The sequence below is a fragment of the Typopeltis vanoorti genome, chromosome 24, assembly GCF_054136105.1.
Source record: "Typopeltis vanoorti isolate ZY-2024b chromosome 24, IOZ_Tvanoo_1.0, whole genome shotgun sequence".
NCBI classification, from domain to species: domain Eukaryota; kingdom Metazoa; phylum Arthropoda; class Arachnida; order Uropygi; family Thelyphonidae; genus Typopeltis; species Typopeltis vanoorti.
In genome coordinates this window covers 11,209,323-11,232,943 of record NC_143572.1, presented here as the reverse complement: position 1 = coordinate 11,232,943, position 23,621 = coordinate 11,209,323, and the positions used below count along the sequence as shown (strand labels likewise).

The 23,621-nt window shown below is 35.6% G+C and overlaps 1 protein-coding gene across 9 annotated transcripts in view; it reads left to right on the top strand.

Moving 5' to 3' along the window:
• The window catches only part of LOC150092925 (RWD domain-containing protein 4), a 143,784-nt gene that overhangs the window by 44,827 nt on the left and 75,336 nt on the right, over nucleotides 1-23,621 (top strand). For all 9 annotated transcript variants that reach the window (XM_090413365.1, XM_090413362.1, XM_090413361.1 and 6 more), the window contains exons 4-5: nucleotides 16,666-16,746; nucleotides 22,253-22,362. In XM_090413365.1, coding sequence (XP_090269491.1) covers nucleotides 16,666-16,746; nucleotides 22,253-22,362 — 191 coding nt within the window. The remainder of the gene's footprint in view (nucleotides 1-16,665; nucleotides 16,747-22,252; nucleotides 22,363-23,621) is intronic.

The window sequence follows — 23,621 nt, the reverse complement described above, 5'->3', positions numbered from 1 at the left end:
GTCATCCAAGCAAAATTCTGTTAAAAATACTATTGTCAAGAATCGAATAGAAAGCAGACTATCAGATGAACAAGCAGGTTTCTGGAAGTCCAGAAGTACAATTGACCATATTTGTACAATACACATAATAGGCGAAAAATACATAGAACATAACAAAATAATCTGTCACAACTTTTTAGACCTTCAAAAAGCTTTTGACTCAATATGGCAAGAGGCATTATGGAAAATTTTAGAACATTATGGTATCGACAACAAAATCATTAGGATTATTAAATCTCTTTATTCCTCATCTGATATGAGAATTGAAATTAAAAATTACAGTAGTGAACCGTTCCGGGCAGAACGGGGGGTAAGACAGGGATGCATCTTGTCAAGCTCTTTATGAATATGACACTGGAATTCACAAGAGTAGTTGGCAAACTAAGAATAAATAACTTACATTTTGCTGATGATATCGATCTTCTGGCAGAAAGTGAAGAAGAATTACAAGAGTTAACCAGCTGCGTTTTCGGAACATTAAAAAAATATGGATTATACATAAACCTACAAAAAAACAAAAACAATGATAACCTCAAAATCAGACATTGAATTCTTAAAGATACAAATTGGCAATAAGCAAATTGAGAATGTAAAGAAGTTCACTTATCTAGGTAGCATGTTGAGTCAAGATGGTCGTTCAAAAACCGACATTAAATACTGAATTGCTAAGGCAACCGTGGCCCTACAGAAGTTAAAACCATTGTGGGGAGATAACAGAATAGCAATCACAACCAGACTAAGACTAATTGACACCTTGGTGAATTCTGTCCTCTTGTATGGTTGTGAGGCCTGGACTTTATTGAAGGAAGATGAGAGGAAACTCCTCTCTTTCGAAATGAAAACTTATAGAAGACTTTTGAGAATTCCCTATACTGCTCACAAAACCAATGAAAATGTCCAAAAACTGATTGATTCAATAGATGGGAAAATATTCTGACAGTCATCAAAATTCCTTCTAGTCTTGAAAGCACTAGAAAATTCCTTCTAGTGCTTGAAAGGTTCCTTCAAGCACTAGAAGGAACCATTCCGAGATCAAGGGTTAGGGGCCGACCTCGATTAAAATGGACTAATAACATCAAAAAATGGACAAATTCCTCCCTTTCTCAACTGACATCAAGAACAAGAGACCGAGACGACTGGAGGAGACTAGCAAAGAGTATCACGTACCAGCCATGAATGACCCAATGGTTCATTTAGGACTATGGGAGAAGAAGAAGAAATAAAAATGGAAATTTAAACTGAAGTATAGACCTTATACTTATGCAAGTTATATATGCACTGCTTGGAAAGAAGTAATGGACACCATAGTGTGAGGAACAAACAGCCATTCTGCCCACCTTGAAACCTCCTTTTGCTGCCATGATTGCAGCAATTTTCTATGGGGCATACTTTCCACAAGCCTATGATAGCAGTCAATAGGAAATTTGAACCATTCTTCCTGTAGGCATGTAATGAGGTCCTGGAGTGTTGTGGGATAGATGTGCTTTGGCTTCAACCGATGCTTCAGTTCATCCCACAGATGTTCAATAGGAATGAGATCAGGGCCTGTGGAGGGCAATCAAGTTTAGTGACGTTCATGTCCATAAACCACACAGTTACAGCAGCAGCCTTATGACTCAGTGCATTGTCTTGCTGAAAGAGACAATGGTCAGTTCCATAGAAATGCTACAAAGTAGGAAGCATTGCATTGTCCAGAATGTTCAGATACCTCTCAGACTTCACTGTTGGTATCACCACAAAGAGAGGCCAAACCAGAAAAAACTGGACCATAACATCATACCGCTACCTCCAAATTTCACAGTTAGGATTATGCACTCTGGTGAGAGACATTAACCAGACATCTGCCACATCTACACCCGTCTGTCTGCTCGGTAGAGGACATAAGTTGATTATTTCTATATTTAATTTGTCATCTTCACTAAAATTTATGCCCAAATTGTGTCTGCTCTTTCTCCAGAAAGACTTCGGAAGATTCCTTCAGTATCTTAGATACCAATGAATCTTTGGATCCTCATGGTATCTTCCTAATTGCACTCAAAATTTATGTCCTAGTATTGACAACCATCTTATATCATTTTTAGTCTTTCCTAGTTGTCTGGCGCCTGACAACTAGCCTATATTTTGCCTCTGTTCCAAAAAAGGAAAAAGGTCAGCTGTTAATGTGTCATCCAGTTGTCCTCATCGTAGTTCTCTTAGAAATAATGGAATGCATCATCAATAGCCAGCTTATCACTAGAAGGAAGGTCCATCAGTTAATTAGTGATCATCAGTATGGATTTTTTACTCTTGATCCACAGCAGGTTTCCTTCATATTATAGTCTGTTCTTGGTCAGACCTCCATGGAGTCAGTGACTCATCATAGGAGGGCCTTCACACACAGCTCATCATACCATGACTTGAATGTACACATTGTCTCCATCCTCACTGCACAACCATCCACAACTCTCCATACTAAAAACCTACTCCTCACTGCCTTGGTCACACCCTTCTTATACAGCTTCCATGGGTGGCCTCTTGTTCTCTCCTTGTCTCCACCCATTCTGTGAAAAATCTGATCCACATTATCTAGTAATAATCCCTTAACTTATATCTTGATCATCTCCCTCCCTCCTCATCCGTCTATCTGCTAGACTCTGCAGTTTACATTCCCTCAATCTACTGTCATACTCTGCATTCCAGAAACTACCTTAGTCAATCATCTCTGAACCTGTTCCAACATCTCTTCATCCTTTTGAAAACCTGGTGACCAAATCTATGCATGGTAATCCATGTGTGGTCTGATCAAAGTCTTATACAATGGAATCATAACATTTTTACATCATAACATCTTATATGTCAGTGTTCTTTGTATCATTCCCATAATACACTGTGCTGTCCTCATAATTTTAGCAAAAATGTGCCTGAAATTTTAGGTCTTTATCCACCAACACTCCAAGATCCCTCATCTCCTTCACTTATTCTAAAATTTCTCCACCAATCTGCATCCCATCTGTGCTTCCCAAACTTTAACACCTTATACTTGCTGTATTGAATTGGTAGACCCTGACTTGAAAGTCTATTCATGGCCACTTGCAAGGCTTCAACATCCATCGTACTACTCGTAGTTCTTCCCAACTTTGCATCATCTGCAAACAACTGTATATTACCATTCAAGCCCTTCCCAATTACATACAAATTAAATGGCAATGGACCCTTGAGGCACACCACTAGTGACTTTGATCTTCTAGAAGATCAAAGTCGTTAGTGGTATGACTCAACTTGCTGATACCTATCAAACAGTCAATCTCCAATCCATTGCATTAATCTACTATTCAACCCAATCTCTTCCAGTTTAAGTACCATGTTTAACAAGTTTAATTAGCTTATAATGTGGCAGTCTATCGAAGTCTTCAGCAAAATCTAAATATACTACCCAGTATGCTTCCTTTTTATCTAGTGCACCTTGCTATAGTAAGTAGATTTCTAAAACATGACCTTTTTTTTTAAAAAAAACCCCATACTGTCCATCAAAGAGAACGTTGTTGTCATCAACCCAATTCTAAATCCTGGTCCTCACTAGCTTCTCTAAGACCTTTACTAGAGCTCGAAATAGATTGGCCTGTAATTCAGCCTTATCACCCCCCCCCCCTTTATGAAGTGGAACAATTTTTTCCTCTTTCCACTCCTTTGGAACTTGAGCAAATGTAAGATTCATGTTAAAGAAGTACGTTAAAGCTGTTGTTAATTTCCTGGAACATTCCCTCAAGCCAAGCAGTGATATACCATCAAGTCCTATGGCTTTATTGACATCAAGTTTGCTCATTTTGTCATATACCTTCTGCTCACTCACAAATGGTGGCTCCTCCTCCTTCCCACTGCTCAAGTTCTGTATGATGTTACTTTCATGAGGATGAAAAATTCCTTATTGAACTGCTCATTTAACATCTGTACTATATCCTCAGTGTCCAACCACTATTCTCCCATTATCATTCTTTCTTCTATTGGCAACATATTGAAAAAACTCCCTAGGATTCCTTTTGGACTTATTAGCTAATTGTTGCTTATACTGCACTTTTGCTACCCTTGCCAGGCAAATTATCTCTCTTGCTTGATCTTTGTACTAATCATGCAACTGACTATTATTATCACTCATCTTATGCTGCCTCTAATGTCTTCTTCAAAATTGCATGCTTCACCTCTTCATTCATCCAGTTCACACCCATCTTATTTAACCTCTTGATCTTTGGAATGCATTGATACATTGCCTCTGCTAGACAGTTCCAAGAAGCATTGATCTTTATAAAGTTTTTTACCTTGGGTATATATATTATGTTAAAGATACCAAGCAATTTTATAAGCTAGGTTTTTCAATCCTTTTTCCCAAGTAAGCAAACAGACAAGTAAGTCAAGAGTTTGCGGCTGCACGTAGTGCAACTCGTGGTAAAGTGGAGCAAGATCTGATCACTTTCCTTAGAATTTTCCCCTAATGCAAAGCACATTTCCTTGCAGAAATGTATGATGCTATGCATTAAGGTAATGTTCACTACCCATACCGGTTTCGACCTTTATTGTGGTCTCGTCAGCAGGAGCCAGACCTATAAAATGCCAAGGGTGAAGTAATACAGAGCTCATAAATATTTTACATTGGATATATATTTAATGAGGTCAAAGCACATTATGGCAACTTGTTTAGGTAAAATATTTATGAGCTCTGTATTACTTCACCCTTGGAATTTTTTAGGTCTGGCTCCCACTGACGAGACCTCACTAAAGGTTGAAACTGGTATGGGTAGTGACCATTACCTTAATGCATAGCATCATACATTTCCGCAAGGAAATGTGCTTTGCATTAGGGAAAAATTCTAAGGAAAGTGATCAGAACTTGCTCCACCTTTACCATGAGTTGCCTAGTGTTGCACTACGTGCAGCCGCAAACTTGACTTGTCTGTTTGCTTACTTGGGAAAAAGGATTAAAAAACCTACCTTATAAAATTGCTTGGTATCTTTAACAAAGCATTGATCTTCTTTCTCTCCAATTCATTTCATGATATCACTGCAAGCCTTATCCTGAGCTTGTCATAATCACTAGCCTTATAGTTCCATTTCTCACAGAAGTACTCTTGGCTGGTCACCAACCAAGTAGTCACTCCATGGTTACTTTCACCAACAGGAGGGAGATTCATCACCTCATTTATAATAACAGCCTTTGATGAAATAATCAAATCCAAGACCGTTGATCCCTGTGTACTCTCTCTTATGTACTGCTTAAGGTAGTTGACCCTCAAAAACTCAAGAAATTAATTCTCTTTGTCCCCAGATGCTGTCTCTTCATTCCAGTCTATATAACCATAATTAAAATTACCTATGTCTATGCTTGGCAGCATCTCTGTCTTTTATGTAGTCCACAGTAAGGCAACTTGTAAATGCCAGGGAGTGTATTCCCATAAGCTCTCTGGTCAACTTAACTTATGAAACTTTCATAGTTTCTACATTCAGCTTTGAAATAATGTTGGATCTAATATCCACTTTGCTTATGTATAAGAGATTGGTGAGAACTAGGATACAGAAATGGGTTAATAACAGGGGTGTTCTTTGTGGTTATTCAGCACAGGTTTGTTTAAGGAAGATCATGCTTCACTAACTTAGGGATTATTACAAAGTGACAAATATCTTAGACAAGGGAGATTAATATACAGTAGTATACTTAGATTTTGCAAAAGCTTTTGATAGACTGCTACCTGACAAGCTGTTACATAAACTGTGAAATGGATAGGATTGGATAACAGGCCTCTGAGTTGGATCGGTAACTGGCTGTCAGATAGGTATCAGAAAGTTGTATATGGAGGTGCAATATCCTGAAAGAGGAAGGTTAATAGTGGTATGCTGGAGGAGTCAGTTTTCGGACCATTGTTGTTCAGTTTGAATATTAAACGATAATCGGGATGGGATGGGTTTAACTGGTGATATGCAGCTGTTTCCAGCTGCAACCATCTACATTGCTCTCCCCAATTTTGCAGATACAGAATCAAGCAGATGTTATAACATATAGACACATTTACACAAGAATAATATATTTTAATTTGCCAAATATTGCAGTCTGAAAATAACAGACTATCTTCAGTGGCAACATAGGAACAGTTATTAACAAGGTGGAATACCAACAATTGATCATTTAAAAGAAGAACGAGCCGTGTGATGTTATATTGCTAAGCATTAAAGAGAGGAAAACATTTTTTATCAGAGTAATGATTAAATTAAAGATATTAATTCACAAATTCATATAATAATCTTAATTTATAAATAACATTAGACTAATGTAAGAATTATAAGTCTTAATTTAAAAAAAAAAAATTATATATACAGGGTGTTCGGGATAAATTTGACAGTTTCGTAAGGAAAAAGAAAATCTTCTTTGTATCTATTAAATTTAATGAATTGACAAAAAACATTACAGGCAGAGTTAATTACAATACTATCAACAAGATTTACTCAAAATAACCACCATTAGCATCGATCACAGCTTCAATCCTGCTTCGGAACCTCGAACAAGCTGATGCTACAGTCTCCCTGGGAAGGGCCGCAAAAACTGTTTTAATTTTATCCATTAACTGGGCTTTTGTATTACTGGAAGTGCGATTGGTGTCTTTTTCAACTGCGCCCCATACAAAATAATCCATGGGGTTAAGGTCTGAGTTTGGAGGCCAAACATTTGGACTGGTGAAGTCGTAGAAATTTTCAGACAAACATTTTTGACTTTTCCCAGAGGTGTGGCAAGGGGCCGAATCCTGCTGCCATACATACGGCCTACCATTGGCTACCCTTGTTATCCAGGGCTTGACTACAGTGTTTAGCAACTCCACGTAGCCATCTGAAGTCAACCTGAGGCCCTCTTGGAAAAAATGCGGAGGCATCACATTGCCTTCAGAGGATACACATCCGAAAACCATCACAGTTTGGGGAAATTTAGTCTGCATTACACGAGGAATGTCCTTTGTACTGTATGCAAGCCATCTGTTATTCTGCGTGTTGTGTTTTTGATCCTGGCAAAAGTTTTTCTCATCGGAAAAGAACCAGATTGTTTGTGGTTCCGCAGGATGTTTCACTTTGCTTAGAAGTTTCTTCGCGTTTATCAAACGTTTTTCACGGGCCTTTTCTGTAAGCAGCTGACCTTTGCGGCGCTTGTATGAGTAGTAGCGGAGGTCTTCATTGAGTGCAAGCTTCATAGTAGAGGCTGCAACATTCATTTCACGTGACAAAGCCCGAATTCCAATGCCAGGGATCTTCAACACCTGTTCCTGCAGATTTGCGAGGAATTCTGCTGTACGAACGCAATCAGATCGTCTGCTAGGGATCTTTCTTCTTGCTACATCCTCGTAGTCACCATTGCAAGTCTCTAGTTCATGCCTGATTGTTTTTACTGTATTCAGGGAGCATTGGGCAGCAGTCGAAATATCCTTATTTTGATGGCCGGCACGAATCATCATGATACAAGTTATTCTCTTCCATGATTCAGGTGGGTTCCAGCTATCCATCCTTTCTGACATCTTGTATATGAATGAAGAAGGGTCCAACCTTTTAAATGAAGAGAAGTGTGTGTTAATACATGTAACTTACGGAAAAATATAATTAATTATAAATATGTCAAATTTATCCCGAACACCCTGTATATATTAATGTGTTATCCTGATTAAACTTTCCCATATTTTTGATAAAGATATAGTCATTTCGATTTAAGTTAGGGTGTTGAAGTAAGGCCTTGGCACTTTCTTTAAATAAACATTCAAATTTATAGCGACATCTGTGTAGGAGGCGAGTCTTGGACCAGAGGATGTTGTGACTTGTCTCTATTCCTTGCAGAGCCAATTCAGACTTATCGGATTTGTTGTGCTGAATTTATGATTGATGTTCTTGAATTCTTCTTTCTATAGAGCATCCTGTTTGTCCAAATAGGACATTGCAGTTATAAGGAACTTGATACACACCATGCAGAGACATAGTTGAGCGTTTATCTTTAGAAGAGGGGAAATAGGTGGATATTTTGTTAATAGGGATATAAGTGGCTGTTAAATCATATTTCTTCAGAATTCTTGAAATTGGTTCTGAAATCTTGGACATATAAGGAATTGGAACTTGATGTATTGAATCTTTGTTGTTTTGGATTGGCTTGTAAGAATCGAACAGATGTTGTGTACTCTTTTTGGAGAAGCCATTTAATTTCATGTGGTGTTTGATAGCTGAAAGGTCTTTCTGTAATTCATGAGGAGTTGAACAATTAGTTCTGGCTCGTCGGATTAAACATTTTATGATTCCTGTTTTTTGATGAGGATGATGAGCAGATTGTTTGAGAATATAACATCCAGTGAAAGTGGGTTTTCTGTAAACTGTTGTTGTTAGAATACCTAAAGGTGAATGGATGAGGAGGACGTCTAAAAAGGATAACTTGTTCTCTTTTTCAATCTCCATGGTAAACTTAATATATGAGGATGCAAGGAATTGATTCTGGCTAAAAAGAAAGATAAGGAATCTGTTATGAGGCCACACTGAAAAGATGTTGTCTATATATCTCACCCAAAAAGATGGTTGAGGGAATATAGATGAGAATAGGATGTCTTCTAGATGTTCCAAATAAAAATTGGCTAGAGCAGGTGAAAGTGGACTTCGCATGGCTGTTCCTTCCACTTGGTTGTAGAATTTGTTTTGACATAAGAAATATCCAGAGTGCATCACGAAATCAAATGATTTTATAATGTCTTGTGGGAAGATGTCAGCAAGTAATTGTAAAGTCTCTTTGAGAGGTACATTAGCATATAGAGATTCTACATCGAAGCTCACCATAAGATCAGAAGGTTGTAATGAGATATTTTTTAATTTATTTAGGAAATCAGAAGAGTTTTTCAAAAAGAAGTGCTATTTACCTATATGTTATATTCTCAAACAATCTGCTCATCATCCTCATCAAAAAACAGGAATCATAAAATGTTTAATCCAACAAGCCAGAACTAATTGTTCAACTACTCGTGCATTATAGAAAGAACTTTCAGCTTTCAAACACCACATGAAATTAAATGGCTTCTCCAAAAAGAGTACACAACATTTGTTCGATTCTTACAAGCCAATCCAAAACAACAAAGATTCAATACATCAAGTTCCAATTCCTTATATTTCTGGGATTTCAGAACCAATTTCAAGAATTCTGAAGAAATATGATTTAACAGCCACTTATATCCCTATTAATAAAATATCCACCTATTTCCCCTCTTCTAAAGATAAACGCTCAACTATGTCTCTGCATGGTGTGTATCAAATTCCTTATAACTGCAATCTGTCCTATTTGGACAAACAATTCGCTCTATAGAAAAAAAAATTCAAGAACATCAATCATACATTCAACACAACAAATCCGATAAGTCTGGATTGGCTCAGCATGGAATAGAGACAAGCCACAACATCCTCTGGTCCAAGACTCGCCTCCTACACAGGAAGTTAAAAAGTCAGTGAAGGAAAAGAAGAAAGCATATCAAAAGTTCCTGGCAAATAAGCCAGCTTGTGCTTTTAGAAAATACAGACAAATGTGAGAAAGCTAAACGCTGTAAAACTGGAAAATAAATATCAAGAAGTGGCAAGATATTGCAGGTTGTTGAAGAAGCTCAGAAATGGAGGAAAAAGTGCTGTAAAAGGAATTAGATATGATAAAGGTGACATGAAAACACCAGAAAAATATATCCTTGAAGTATGGAGTAATTACTTTGAAAAACTGCTAAATGAAACAAGCAGTGATGACAGCACAGTGGTAAAAAAACACTGACCAGGCATACAGTCAGGAATACATATCTACTTGAAGGTATGTAGAAAAAGCCATCAAAAGCCTGAAATGTGGAAAGGTAGCAGGATTAGATGATATTCGACCAGAAATGTTCAAGTATGGAGGTATAAAAGTTGTACAGTGGCTGCACTGCATAGTTCAGAAGGCCTGGGCAGAGGGACGAATTCCTGATGATTGGAGTAGAGCTCTCATAGTATCCATATATAAAAAGGGAAATAAAATTGAATGTGAGAATTACAGAGGCATTTCATTACTGAGTGTTACTGGTAAGATATATGCAAGTATACTTGAGAAATGGTCGAAGGATTGTGGAAGAGAAGCTTGGTGAAGAACAAGCTGGATTCACGCCAAATAGAAGCTGTCAGGATCAGATTTTCACTTTACTACAGATAGTTGAGAAATCATGGGAATATAACAAAGATGTGTATTTAAGTTTTGTAGACCTGGAAAAGGCATATGACAAGGTGCCAAGAGAGAAGCTATTCCAAACACTATATGTTATATGGTGTTAATGGGGCATTATATCAAGCAATACTTAGTCTGTGTTTGAGTTGTAAGTCAGCAGTTATAATTAAAGAAAGTACAGGAAGATGGTTTAATGTTAAATCTGGTGTCAGACAAGGATGTACATTTATCCCTTCTCTTATTCATTATTTATATGGATCAGATTATGAAGAAAAGCGGTATTAAACCTGATATAAAAATTAGAGGTGTGTTAATCTCAGATCTTTGCTTTATGTGGATGATGTTATACTTCTAAATAAATCTGCTACAAGTCTGCAAGATTCTCTGACTAAATTAAATAACTGTTGTAATAGATTTTGAATGTAGGTCAGCAATAAAAAGACAAAGACAATGTAAATAGGCAGAATTGTTGAAAATGTCAACTGCGTTGTGAACGGAGACCCTGTGGAACAAGTAAAACATTTCCGTTACTTAGGCACGATTTTTAGTGAAAATGATAAATTAAATATGGAAATAGACAACAGAATCAACAAAGCTGGTATGGTAGGAAGTCAATTGAATAAATTCATATGGAATAAGAGAGAAATTAGAAAAAACGCTAAATTAGCTGTATGCAAGACAGTGTTTTAAACCAGTTTTAACTTATGGATCTGAGTGCTGAGTTAGAACTTAATAAAAGGCTAGAGACTGCAGATATGAGAGGCCTGAAAAAGATTAGGGGCATGAACACATGGCATCAATGGCAATATCATATTAAAAACGAGGATATTAGGAAAGATCTTGATATTGTTAGCATCCAGGAATGCATTAGCAGAGCTAATCTCAGGTGGTATGATCACTTATGCAGAATGTGGGAGGAAAAATTAGCAAAACAAGTGTTCTCTGCCAGGTTGGCTGGAAAAAGACCCAGAGGAAGACCAAGATATTGATGGATTGATATAAAAAGTGCCTTAGAAGACAGCGTTTAAGTCCAAATCAACAGATTGATTTGGAGGAAACTTGTAGATAGAAAGTTGGTCATCATCATAATGCGTAGCAAGAATTTAGGCCTAGCATGGCCTGTTCCAGCCTTAGAAGTTATCGTTGAATCATTTAATAGGAAGTTAGTAATTATGTAAATTTTTCATGTAGTACTATATCCTGTATACACCCTGAGGGTATATATCAGAAATTTGATGATGATGATGGCATATAGCTACATCAAAAATGCCATGTATCTAAACTAGCAGTAAATGTATTTTTTGAAATATGTAGTGATTTCTTTTTTTTGCTCTCCAGGAAAATACCAAATAATAATCATCATCATGCCTGTGAAGGATTTTTGACCTAGAGTGGCCTGTTCCATCCTTAGAAGTAATCGTTGAATCTCTTAAGAGGTCATCCTGATTTTTTTTTTTTTTCCTAATGGTTTGTAATTGAAGGCTTGTTTTGGTAATCTTTCTGTTTTCATTCTTTCAATGTGTTCCATCCATTTATGTTTATATTTTTTATTTTTTTTTCTATTACTGATTCCTGGTTTAATTCTTTCATAATTTCTTTTGTGATCAAATAGAGTGTACTTTGCAGTTTTTCTCATAAACTTCATATAAGCTGTTATTAATCTTTGTTTGACGTTTTGTTTTATTATCCAGATTTCTCTTTCATGCAATAGGACTGGTAGAGCTAATGTATTGTGTACTTTTAGTCTGGTTTGTTTTTGTACTAGGTTTGGTTTAAATATAGAGTTAATTACGCATGTTATTTTTAAATAAATTAAAGATACCAAGAAATTATATACTTGGTTTAATCCTTTATCCAAGTGTAAGCAAAGATGTTTGCGCCTGAAATATAATCAGGACAGGGCAACTCATACATAGAAGCTGACGTATATAGAAGCAAACTTTGTTTGCTTACACTTGGATAAAGGATTGAACCAAGTATATAATTTTTGGTATCTTTAATTTATATTATAACGAAGTGGAAAAACTTCCAATAACCTCTAATCCAGATTATTTTAAAATATTTTGCAATTTTTAGGTTTATATCTTTTCATTTATTAATTTTATTTATTAAATATATTTTTATATTTTCATTTTCATATATAATCATACATCCTAGGTAGTTAAATGAATTCACCTGTTCTAAAATCTTGTTATCTATTACTATTTTAGTTCTTACTGGATCTTGTCCTTTAAAGGCAATCGTTTTTGATTTTTCTGTTGATATTATCATTCCATAATCTTTGGCTATCTCATTTAAATTTAAAATATCTTTCTGTAAGTTGTCTGAACAGATTAATTTAGCTCTGTTATATAGGGTTTTTATAATCTCATATTTACTGGTGCATGTATTTACCTGTATAAGTCAGTTTTTCTGTAAACAGAGAAAGTCAGGGATCCATCGGGCTGGTGTGTAATTAGAGTGTCTAGAAATGGGATTATAAAAGGACAATATGGGATTATAAAAACCTTATATAACAGAGCTAAATTAATTTCAGTCAACAATGCCCTAACTTCTGAACTTAACCATATCCTTAACATCTTTTTAGCCAATGGCTACAACCCCTCAAAAATCCAGAAAATATTAAAGTTAACCCCCCCCCCCATTCTTAACAGAGATTACACTAAATCTATTACCATTCCTGATATCTGGGGCACATCTGAAAAGCTCACAAAAATCCTAAAAAAGTATGATCTGACTACCTGTTACAAACCACATAAGAAATTGGCATCCCTTATCTGCTCCACCAAAGACCAGCCACTTACCCTTGGCCTACTTGGAGTATACCAGGTCCCTTGCAGCTGTAAACTTCCTGCTATGGCCAAACAGGCAGGACAGCTAATATGAGGTATCCAAACACAAAGACTACATCTGGTTTCACCAATACAGCCACTCAAGACTTGTGGACCACGCATTAGATACCCACCACAGAATACGCTGGAAGAAAGCCACTTTACTACACTGTAGCAAATATAAATATGAAAGATTGTTCCTGGAATCAGCCTCAGCTCTAAAAAAAACTTCTGAAACCTCAACAAATTTGGGTGCATGAGACTGCCCCAAATTTGGGAAGCTTTCATCCTTAGAACATCAGCTCAACAACCAAGACAACCCAATTTAGCCCGCTAGGGGGGGGGGGCACCTTTTAGGACTCTAGGACCAACAGTAGTTGCCTTCTTCAGTCTCATTTCTTTGTTGTTAGTGCCTGCATGCACATATCATAGTTTTATGTTCCCAGAAGATCACAATGTAACATTGCCAACAAAATATTGGAAGGTATTGATTCATCATCATCATCATCAAATTCCTGCCATGTACCCTCAAGGGGTGTACAGGATATGACAGTACTACATGAAAAAATTACATCATTACTAACTTCCTATCTACAATTTTCCTCCAAATCAGTCTGTTACTTGTCAAGACTCCAACATTATCAGATCTTATATTTCTATCGACTAAGGCACTTTGTACCGTATCAATCCACCTATATCTTGGTCTTCCTCTGGGTCGTTTTCCTGCCAACCTGGCAGAGAACACTTGTTTTGCTAATCTTTCCTCTCCCATTCTATTTAAGTGACCATACCACCTGAGATTAGCTCTGCTAACACATTCCTGGATGCTGACAATGTCAAGTTCTTTCATTATATCCTCATTTTTAATATGATATTGCCATTGATGCCATCTGTTCACGCCTCTAATCTTTCTCAGTACTCTCATATCTGCGGTCTCTAGTCTTTGGTCAAGTGTTTTACTTCTGACCCAGCTCTCAGATCCATAAGTTAAAATTGGTTTGAACACAGTCTTGTATACAGCTAATTTAGTGTTCCGACTAATTTCTTTCTTATTCCATATGAATTTATTCAATTGACTTCCCACGATACCAGCTTTGCTGATTCTGTTGTCTATTTCTATATTTAGTTTACCATCTTCAGTAAAAATTGTGCCTAAGTAGCTGAAATGTTTTACTTGTTCCACAGGTTCTCCATTCACAACACAGTTGACATTTTCAATGATTCTGCCTATTTTCATTGTCTTTGTCTTTTTATTGCTGACCTTCATACCATATCTATTACAACAGCTATTCAATTTAGTCAGAGAATCTTGCAGACTTGTAGCGGATTTATTTAGAAATATAACATCATCCGCATAAAGCAAAGAGCTGACATTAACATCTCCAATTTTGATATCAGGTTTAATACCACATTCCTTTATAATGTGATCCATATAGATAATGAATAACAGAGGGGATAATGTACATCCTTGTCTCACACCAGATTTAACATTAAACCATCTTCCTGTACTTCCTTCAATTCTAACTGCTGACTCACAACTCAAATAAAGACTAAGTATTGCTTGATATAATGCCCCATTGACACCATATAACTGCAGCGTATTGAATAGCTTCTCTCTTGGCACCTTGTCATATGCCTTTTCCAAATCGACAAAACTTAAATACAGATCTTTGTTATATTCCCATGCTTTCTCGACTGTTTGTCGTAAAGTGAAGATCTGATCCTGACAGCCTCTATTTGGCCTGAATCCAGCTTGTTCTTCACCAAGCTTTTCTTCCACAATTCTTCTCAACCGTTTCTCAAGTATACTTGCATAGATCTTGCCAGGAACACTCAGTAGGGAAATACCTCTGTAATTCTCACATTCAGTTTTATTTCCCTTTTTATATATGGGTACTATGAGAGCTCTACTCCAATCATCGGGAATTCGTCCCTCTGTCCAGGCTTTCTGAACTATGCAGTGCAGCCACTGTAAGACTCTTATACTACCATACTTCAGCATTTCTGGTCGAATATCATCTACTCCTGCTGCCTTTCCACATTTCAAGCCTTTGACGGCTTTTTCTACTTCAAGTATGGATATGTATTCCTGACTGCATGCCTGGTCAGTGTTTTTTATCACTGTGCTGTCATCACTGCTTGTTTCATTTAGCAGTTTTTCAAAGTAATTACTCCATACTTCAAGGATATCTTTTTCTCTTGTTTTCATTTCACCTTTATCATCTCTAATTCCTTTTACAGCACTCTTTCCTCCATTCCTAAGCTTCTTCAACAACCTCCAGAATATTTTGCCACCTTCTTGATATTTATTTTCTATATTCTTGCCAAAGTCCTCCCATGACTTTTGTTTAGCTAGTTTTACACACTGTTTAGCTTTCTTACATTTGTCTCTGTATTCTGTAAGAGCACAAGCTGACTTATTTGCCAGGAACTTTTGATATGCTTTCTTCTTTTCCTTCACTGCCTCTTTAACTTCCTGTGTCCACCAGGGAGTTCTGATTTTTTTATCTTTGCACACAACCTCACCACAAGCCTCTCTGGCAGAATCAATCAATGTTTCCTTCAGAGTTTGCCACTGAATCTCCAAGGTTTGATTCCTGTTCTCAAACTCTTTCATTTTCTTTTCAATAATATTTCTGTATTTTAGTCTACAGTTTACATCTGAGAGCTGCTCAACTTTTATTCGCTTTAAAACTTTCTTACATGTTATTCTTTTCAATATGAAATTCAATTTTATCCTGCTCAAGACTAAATAGTGATCACTTTCAATTTCAAATCCTCTGTACACTCTGGTGTCCTGCACCAGGGAGAAAACATCACTATCAACAATAACATAGTCAATGAGACTTTTCTTATTCCTAGCCTCTTCTCTCCATGTGAATTTGTGCACATTTTTATGTTGGAACATGGTGTTCGTAATAACCAGTCCATGTCCTGAGCAAAAATCCAACAGATATTTGCCATTATTATTAGCTTTGCTCTTTTCTCCAAATTTTCCCAAAATATTTTTGTATGTCTCACAATCATTTCCTGGTCTACTATTTAGATCCCCAACAAGGACCAACTTTTCCTTTTTCATTGTGTCAGTTGCTTTTTCTAAAGCCTCAAAAAATTCCTCTACTTCTACCTTAGTAGAACCTTCTGTGGGACCATAGGCACAAATAAGTCTCATTGTCCAGTTCCTCATTCTCATATTTGCCCACATTACTCTACTTGAGACTGACTGCCATTCAAGAAGATTAGCCTCGTATTTTGTGTTGAATTGATTAAAGTTTTTTAATTAATATTTTAGAATACGTTGTCATTTCCTGAAAAATTTAGTCATGTGTAACCAACATATAAGTTTATCTACAATGTTTACATAATATTTATTATTTTATCCTATTCTATTTTATTTATTTATTTATTTATTTTTCTATTTTATTCTTTTTTATATTATATTTTATTCTATTATAGTAAAAAAAGCACAAGCAGGCATATGAAAAATGTCGTAAAATTAATAAAATTGTTCAACTTATATATAAAATTTAAGATAAACAAACATACTTGTTTTGCTTTCTCTAACCAAAAGATTTGATTTACTCTAAGGAGGAGCTTGAAGTTTTAAGATCAATTTACGACAGGGATGAAGGTTTCAAGGAAACGTCACCTACAACTTTTCAGTGTATGGTGAGTCATTTAATTTTGAGTCAGTTTATTTTGAGCAAGTGAGTAGTGGATAATTACTGATATATTATACAATTTAATAATAATTTTATAGTAATGTAGTACAAATTAAAAATCAGGAATAAAACTTGTATCTGCAAATATTAAATCAATCTGATATTTTAATGTCAGAAAAAATCACTCCTTTCCCCTTTTATATTTTCTTGTTGTAATATAATTTGTGGTTATGCAATGTACATGCTGGGCAGGGAGAAATTGTGTTGTTTTACTTAAGGGACAGGACATGAGGTATTGCTTTGTGCATCCTTTGATTATCATTTTTATTCAAGAGCATTCAGAGAATCAGCTGAAATGATGAAGCATCCTCTACAGTATAACAAAGAAAAACAAGGGATGATTTTACGTTGAATTTGGCCATCCTCAATCCATCATGGTGCACTTGTATCTACCAGCACTATACAGAACCCATAAGCCAGCATAATTGCCAATGCATGATTTGTTTAAACATTTTTAAATATTCTTCACTAGAAATGTTAACTGTTATTATTATTATTATTCGTGATACCTCCAAGGAATCCGAAGACTCATCATGGGAGGACACCCACGGTACAACTCTGTCTCCACTACTACACAGAACCTCTACTACCAATCACCTCCATCAATGCCATCTACTGCCAACCACCACAACTAGTATTTTTTGTCTATAAATTGCACGAGTTCTGCAGGGCCAATTTGTCTGTATGTGGGATGAAAAACCCGAGTTTCCGAGAGAAAAAATTCTGCTACTTCCGTATGAGATCAGCTAACTCACCTTCAATTGGAAAAGTCCATATAAAGATTTCTCCTGTCATGACGAGAATCGAACGTAGGCTTTTTCTAATCGAAGGGCGCAAATACCGTCGTTCTTCCAATTGTGCTATAGGGGTGCTTATTACTTTGATTATAGTTTTATTTTAAAATCTATTCATTCTATTTCCTGATGAAGTGAAACAAAGTTTTTTCACTAAATCGAATTAAAAGATAATTTTTTTTTTACTTCTTTGAGTGATTTAATACTGGAAAATCGTGATTCTAAAAATTAATCATTTCACAAACCATTCCTCATATCAGAAAAATTGCTGGACTCTTGCAAAATCACAACATGAAATTTTTTATAACAATTAAATGAATAACTGTCTTTTAAAGATAGAAACTTATTATTCCACTGGAATATCAAGAAGTATAATGAATTCTGTCCATGTAAGTTGCATTTCTTCAGCTAGACTGACAGGATATCAGAGATGTGGCTCTGAACTGGAAGATAACATATGTTTTGTTAATCACACTGATTATTTACATTTTCAAAGTCTGGTCTGTCTCAAATGAATTATTTTTTTTTTTTGTTTTATTTAAAGTTGGTTTTTGTAATGATACTAATATCAGATATAATGTGATCGTTATGCTAAAGGATATTTTTATGTATGTCACTCCTGCTCACGAAAGATTATAAACCACTAGTACATTAGTATTGTGAGTAGACTAAGAATTTTTTTTAATTTTATTAATTCATTTTTATACCTGCTTCAGAAATCCTATTTTAGAGACCAAACATGGAACTTTTTTAATCCGTTTGAGGCCTCCCATAAACTGGGCAGTGGTCTCACACCAGACAATGAAGTTCATATCTAACATAATCACATATAAAAAGCATATCATTTATATATACTGGTGTCCAAAACCTAAGGACAAACACTTTCTGAAGATTGTAACCACAAATTCAGAAGGAACAGCTTGTGGCAATTTGTATAACTGACGATTTCAAGCAGAAAGCGGGTAAACATTCACATTTTTGAATCATATATACAAAGGGTTCACGTGGTAGCACTCAGCAGAATAAAAGCCTGTGCTAAGCAAATTGTGCTTGAAGGAAGCTTTTTTCATGAAGGAATAAATTTGCAAACTTGGATGTCTTGTGATGTTTCAAAGACATCATCTAGATGATTTCACATGTGAAAGAATTATTGGAAAGCTTGAAGAAGGCTGCAAATTACTAATATTACCAGAGAGTTTGGAATCTCACATAGCATTGTATCCAGACTCTGGGCAGAATTTCAAACTGGAATGTGTTCCAGATGTTTGCTACGAAGTTGCCCTCGTTCTACCATGGAGCCTGAAGACAGATTTTTGGTTATAACAACAAAATGTAATTGATGCACCATGGCAGGTCAGCTTGCAAGTCGACTTCATTCAAGCACAGGGATGCAGATATCTCAACATACTGTGGCAAGACATCTGGAACAAGTAGGCCTATGTGCGAGAAGGCCTGTAGTCTGCATCCTTTTATCCACAGCTCATCTCAGAGCACGTTTTCAGTGGTGTCGTATCCATAATTGGACAAGACACCATTAGGCTAAATACTCTTTATACAGATGAGTTGTTTCAGTCTTTCCTCTGATTCTAGATTACACTTGATCTGGTGTAAGAGTGATATTACTTATCATCATGAGAATTTTCATGAAAGGGATAGATATTTCAGTGCTGGGGTCATGGTGTGGGGAGGCTTATGCTTAACAGATGCGCTGAACTACAAGTGCTGGAAAAAAGGACTATGACTGGTGAATGACATTGCAATGAAGTTCTCCAATGTCATGTTCAATTGTTCCATGGTGCTGTAGGTGAAGAATTCATTTTTATGGATGACAGTGCCACACCACATTGTAAATGAGCAGTGGAGACTTCTGGAGACTGAGGATGTGAATCGAATCAAGTTGTCAGCATGCTCCCAAGATCTCAAACCCATAGAAAACTTTTGGGATGCAATAGGGAAATGCATTACTGCTCAAAATTCCCCTCCAGAAAACATACAATGCCTTATCCTTGCTCTGAAGGCGAAGGAGGAGTATGTCAATTTGTCTCAAGAACTCCTGAATCACTTGGTGCTAAGCACGGCATGACATTGTGAGAGCTGCATTGCAGTTTGGGATGGACATGTTCCATAATGAAATGTCTCTGAAATGAAATTGTCAGTGATCTTTAATATCCCAGTGATACTTTGAGCTATTTCCTCCTCCGTTTTTGCAATATATCATTTGAATTTCACATTACCCACATATCCTTAGTCTCATTAACTTTTTGTAGTCCAGTTTTGTCAGTATAATACACATCTTGAATCTTTCTATCCTAGAAAGCATAATTTTAATTTTGCCACATTAAACTGATAACCATTATCCTATTTTTATGCTGTCAATTTAAGTCATCCTGAAGGGTCTCTACAACATTATTAACTGTTGCTCTGTCCACTTTTGCATCATATTTCTCCACAAACTATTTTCCATATTATTAATTATGCAAATTAAATGACAATGGCCCTTGCACTGTGGCACTGATCTGCCTTCTCTTGGATTCTACTTTGCCATATGTTATTTTTTTTTTATGTCTGTTCATCAGCCATTCTCTTCTCCACATCACCAGCTTCATTATCATCAACCATTCTCATTCCACTGCTTGATTATGGTCTTTCCAAGATGTCTCTACTTGGTTTTGTTATGGGCTGCTTGTTCCCAGGCCTTTCCAGTGTGTTTCCTGATTTCATCCCTCCATTGGCAAAATGGTTTTTCTCTAGGTCTCTTACAGTTTCTTGGGATCCAGTTTATCATCTCTGTAGCCTAAACTTTATTTCTATTTGCTTTAATTTATGTAAGAGAGAGTTCTGTGTAGTATCCAGTCAGATGGTTGCAAAGTTCGGCAGTATTTTGTAGTCACTTTCTTTATCTAATTCATCTATCATTTTATTATATGCAGTTGAGTAAACTGTTAAAGACTTATCCTTCACAGAAGTTATCCCCCACCCTTCCCACAGAGTATCATATTTCTGTCCACCCATTCCTGAATTTTGTCCTTAATAAAACTGAGCAGTTTATAATTTGCTACCTTTGTCTTTGAGACTCTTATGTAATGGAATTATTTTGTCCTCTTTCCATCCCCCTTTGAGATCCTGCCAGAGCTAAGACTGAAACAGCTTGGTCAGAGGTAATGCAAGTTTTCCTGCACCAAATTTGTCTTTCACAAATTCAGTGACAGTAGGTCTTAATTAAGTAAAGAGTCACAATTACATACCCTGCAGCTCAGTCATTTATAAATTCAAAAAACATCCAGAGAATAGTGTCAATCATTTCGTTATATTACTTTATGAATATGCAATAAATTATTAGATGCACAATTATTTAAACATAGTCATATGAGCAGTCATAAAATTGCTACTCAAATTCTAAATTTGGGGCTGTTGGCTACATTATGGGAAATGACTGGACTTAGAACCATAAGTTGTGGCTTGGAAATGTCAACTGTTATTATTATACATAATAAATAACGGAAAAACTCACGTAGAAATATTATTTAATAGTATAATTTTCGCCTGTGTGTCACAGGCATCTTCAGTACAATTAAGCTCAAAATTAAACATTAATTGACAATTCCAAAAAGCGCCACCTAAGTAGCTGGTGTAAGATAACTAAAAAGGTCAATAACTTTCCTAAAAAAAAAAAAAAAATTAATACAATAAAAAGTTAGGAAAGATTAGCTGATTTGTAAAGTACTATCTCCCATAAAGGGGATAGACTTTACAAATCAGCTAATAAAGTACTATCTCCCATAAAGGGGATAGACTTTACAAATCAGCTAATCTTTCCTAACTTTTTATTGTATTAATTTTTTTTTTTATTTTTTTTTTTTAGGAAAGTTATTGACCTTTTTAGTTATCTTACACCAGCTACTTAGGTGGCGCTTTTTGGAATTGTCAGTTAGTGTTTAATTTTGAGCTTAATTGTACTGAAGATGCCTGTGACACACAGGCGAAAATTATACTATTAAATAATATTTCTACGTGAGTTTTTCCGTTATTTATTATGTATAGTTATGTCTACTCACGGTTTACCTCTTTTAAAACTTATTGTCAACTGTTATTCTCTTTTAACATTTTGAACACTTTCCTGCCATTTAAACTATGGCTGCTAAACTGATCCATAGATATATGTATTTGCAGGATAATGCTGTGAGTTACAAATGAAGACACTTAGATAATTACTTTGACATATTACCCTGACAACCCAGCCCTTTGACATGTGCAATAACTTGGAATAACTGAAGAATAAATTATGATTTTGAAGTGGAAGTAAAAAACAATATCAGCTGCATGCACTGTTGTAAAGTGAGGAAAGGTCTTTCCAGAAGTACTGCAGTTATCAAGACTAAATGTCAATGAACACATTATTCATTTTTTGTAGAAATTTGTTCTCTTAACTATTTCTTAACTATTTTTAACTGTCTTAATATTTTTGATAGTTCTGCTTATGTGTAGGTAACTAATGAATATAAGTATAATGATGTTTATATATGTTACCATAATGCCTCCAAAAGTTCCAGTTTCTTAAGCATAATAAAAATTGTTTAAAAGAAGAAACATTTCAGCATTTAATCATTGTCTTAATAAGAAAATTTTATGAAAAGATGTTAAGTGGGTTCTTTATTTCAGATTGGTGAAAAAGGCGATCCTAATTCTTTTCTTATTGAAATCTGTTGGGGTGAGAATTATCCAGATGATGAACCACAATTCAGTTTAAATACATTCTACAACAAACACATGTATGTTGTCACTTTTTCTCGCATTCTTTATTGTAAATATATTATATAAGCATTAAACTTACAAACTGAAATATCTTGAGCAGTTTCGTTTTTATTAAGGAACTTAATTGCTTTTGAATAAATGAATATAATGATTGTAACAGGAGGATTGAACATGCATTTTTTCCCCAAGCGGTCACAGGTAAACAGGAAATGTTGGTTTCGCTGTGTTCATTGCATCTTTGCTAGTTGAACAAAATTAAAAAAGGCATTTATTTTTTTCCAAAGGCATGAAAAAAAATAAATGACACTTAGGCATGATTGAATTAACACACCTAGTTCAGAAGATTAATTTTTTTATAACAAAAATTAATTTAGGTGATTTTATTTTATTTTGAGCTTCTGAAACCCGATCTGCAGTACAGAAAATTCCATTACATAAGGTTTTTTTAACATATTTATGATGTTCATAGTTTGGGATATTTTAGCATGAATCATCATCATCATCAAATTCCTGCCATGTACCCTCAAATTGTGTACAGGATATGATAGTACTACATGAAAAATTTACTTCATTACTAACTTCCTATCTACAATTTTCCTCCAAATCAGTCTGTTACTTGTCAAGACTCCAAAATGACCAGATCTTATATTTCTATCATCTAAGGCACTTTGTACCAGATCAATCCACCTATATCTTGGTCTTCCTCTGGGTCGCTTTCCTGCCAACTTGGCAGAGAACACTTGTTTTGCTAATCTTTCCTCGCCCATTCTGTTTAAGTGACCATACCACCTGAGATTAGCTCTGCTAACGCATCCCTGGATCGTGACAATGTCAAGTTCTTGTCTAATATTCTCGTTTTTAATATGATATTATTGATGCCATCTGTTCATGCCTCTAATCTTTCTCAGGACTCTCATATCTGCACTCTCTAGTCTTTCGTCAAGTGTTTTACTTCTGACCCAACTCTCAGATCCATAAGTTAAAATTGGCTTGAATACTGTCTTGTATAGCTAATTTAGTGTTCCGACTAATTTCTCTCTTATTCCATATGAATTTATTCAGTTGACTTCCTACCATACCAGCTTTGTTGATTCTGTTGTCTATTTCCATATTTAATTTACCATCTTCACTAAAAATCGTGCCTAAATAGCTGAAATGCTTTACTTGTTCCACAGGTTCTCCATTCACAACACAGTTGACATTTTCAGTGATTCTGACTATTTTCATTGTCTTTGTCTTTTTATTGCTGACCTTCATACCATATCTATTACAACAG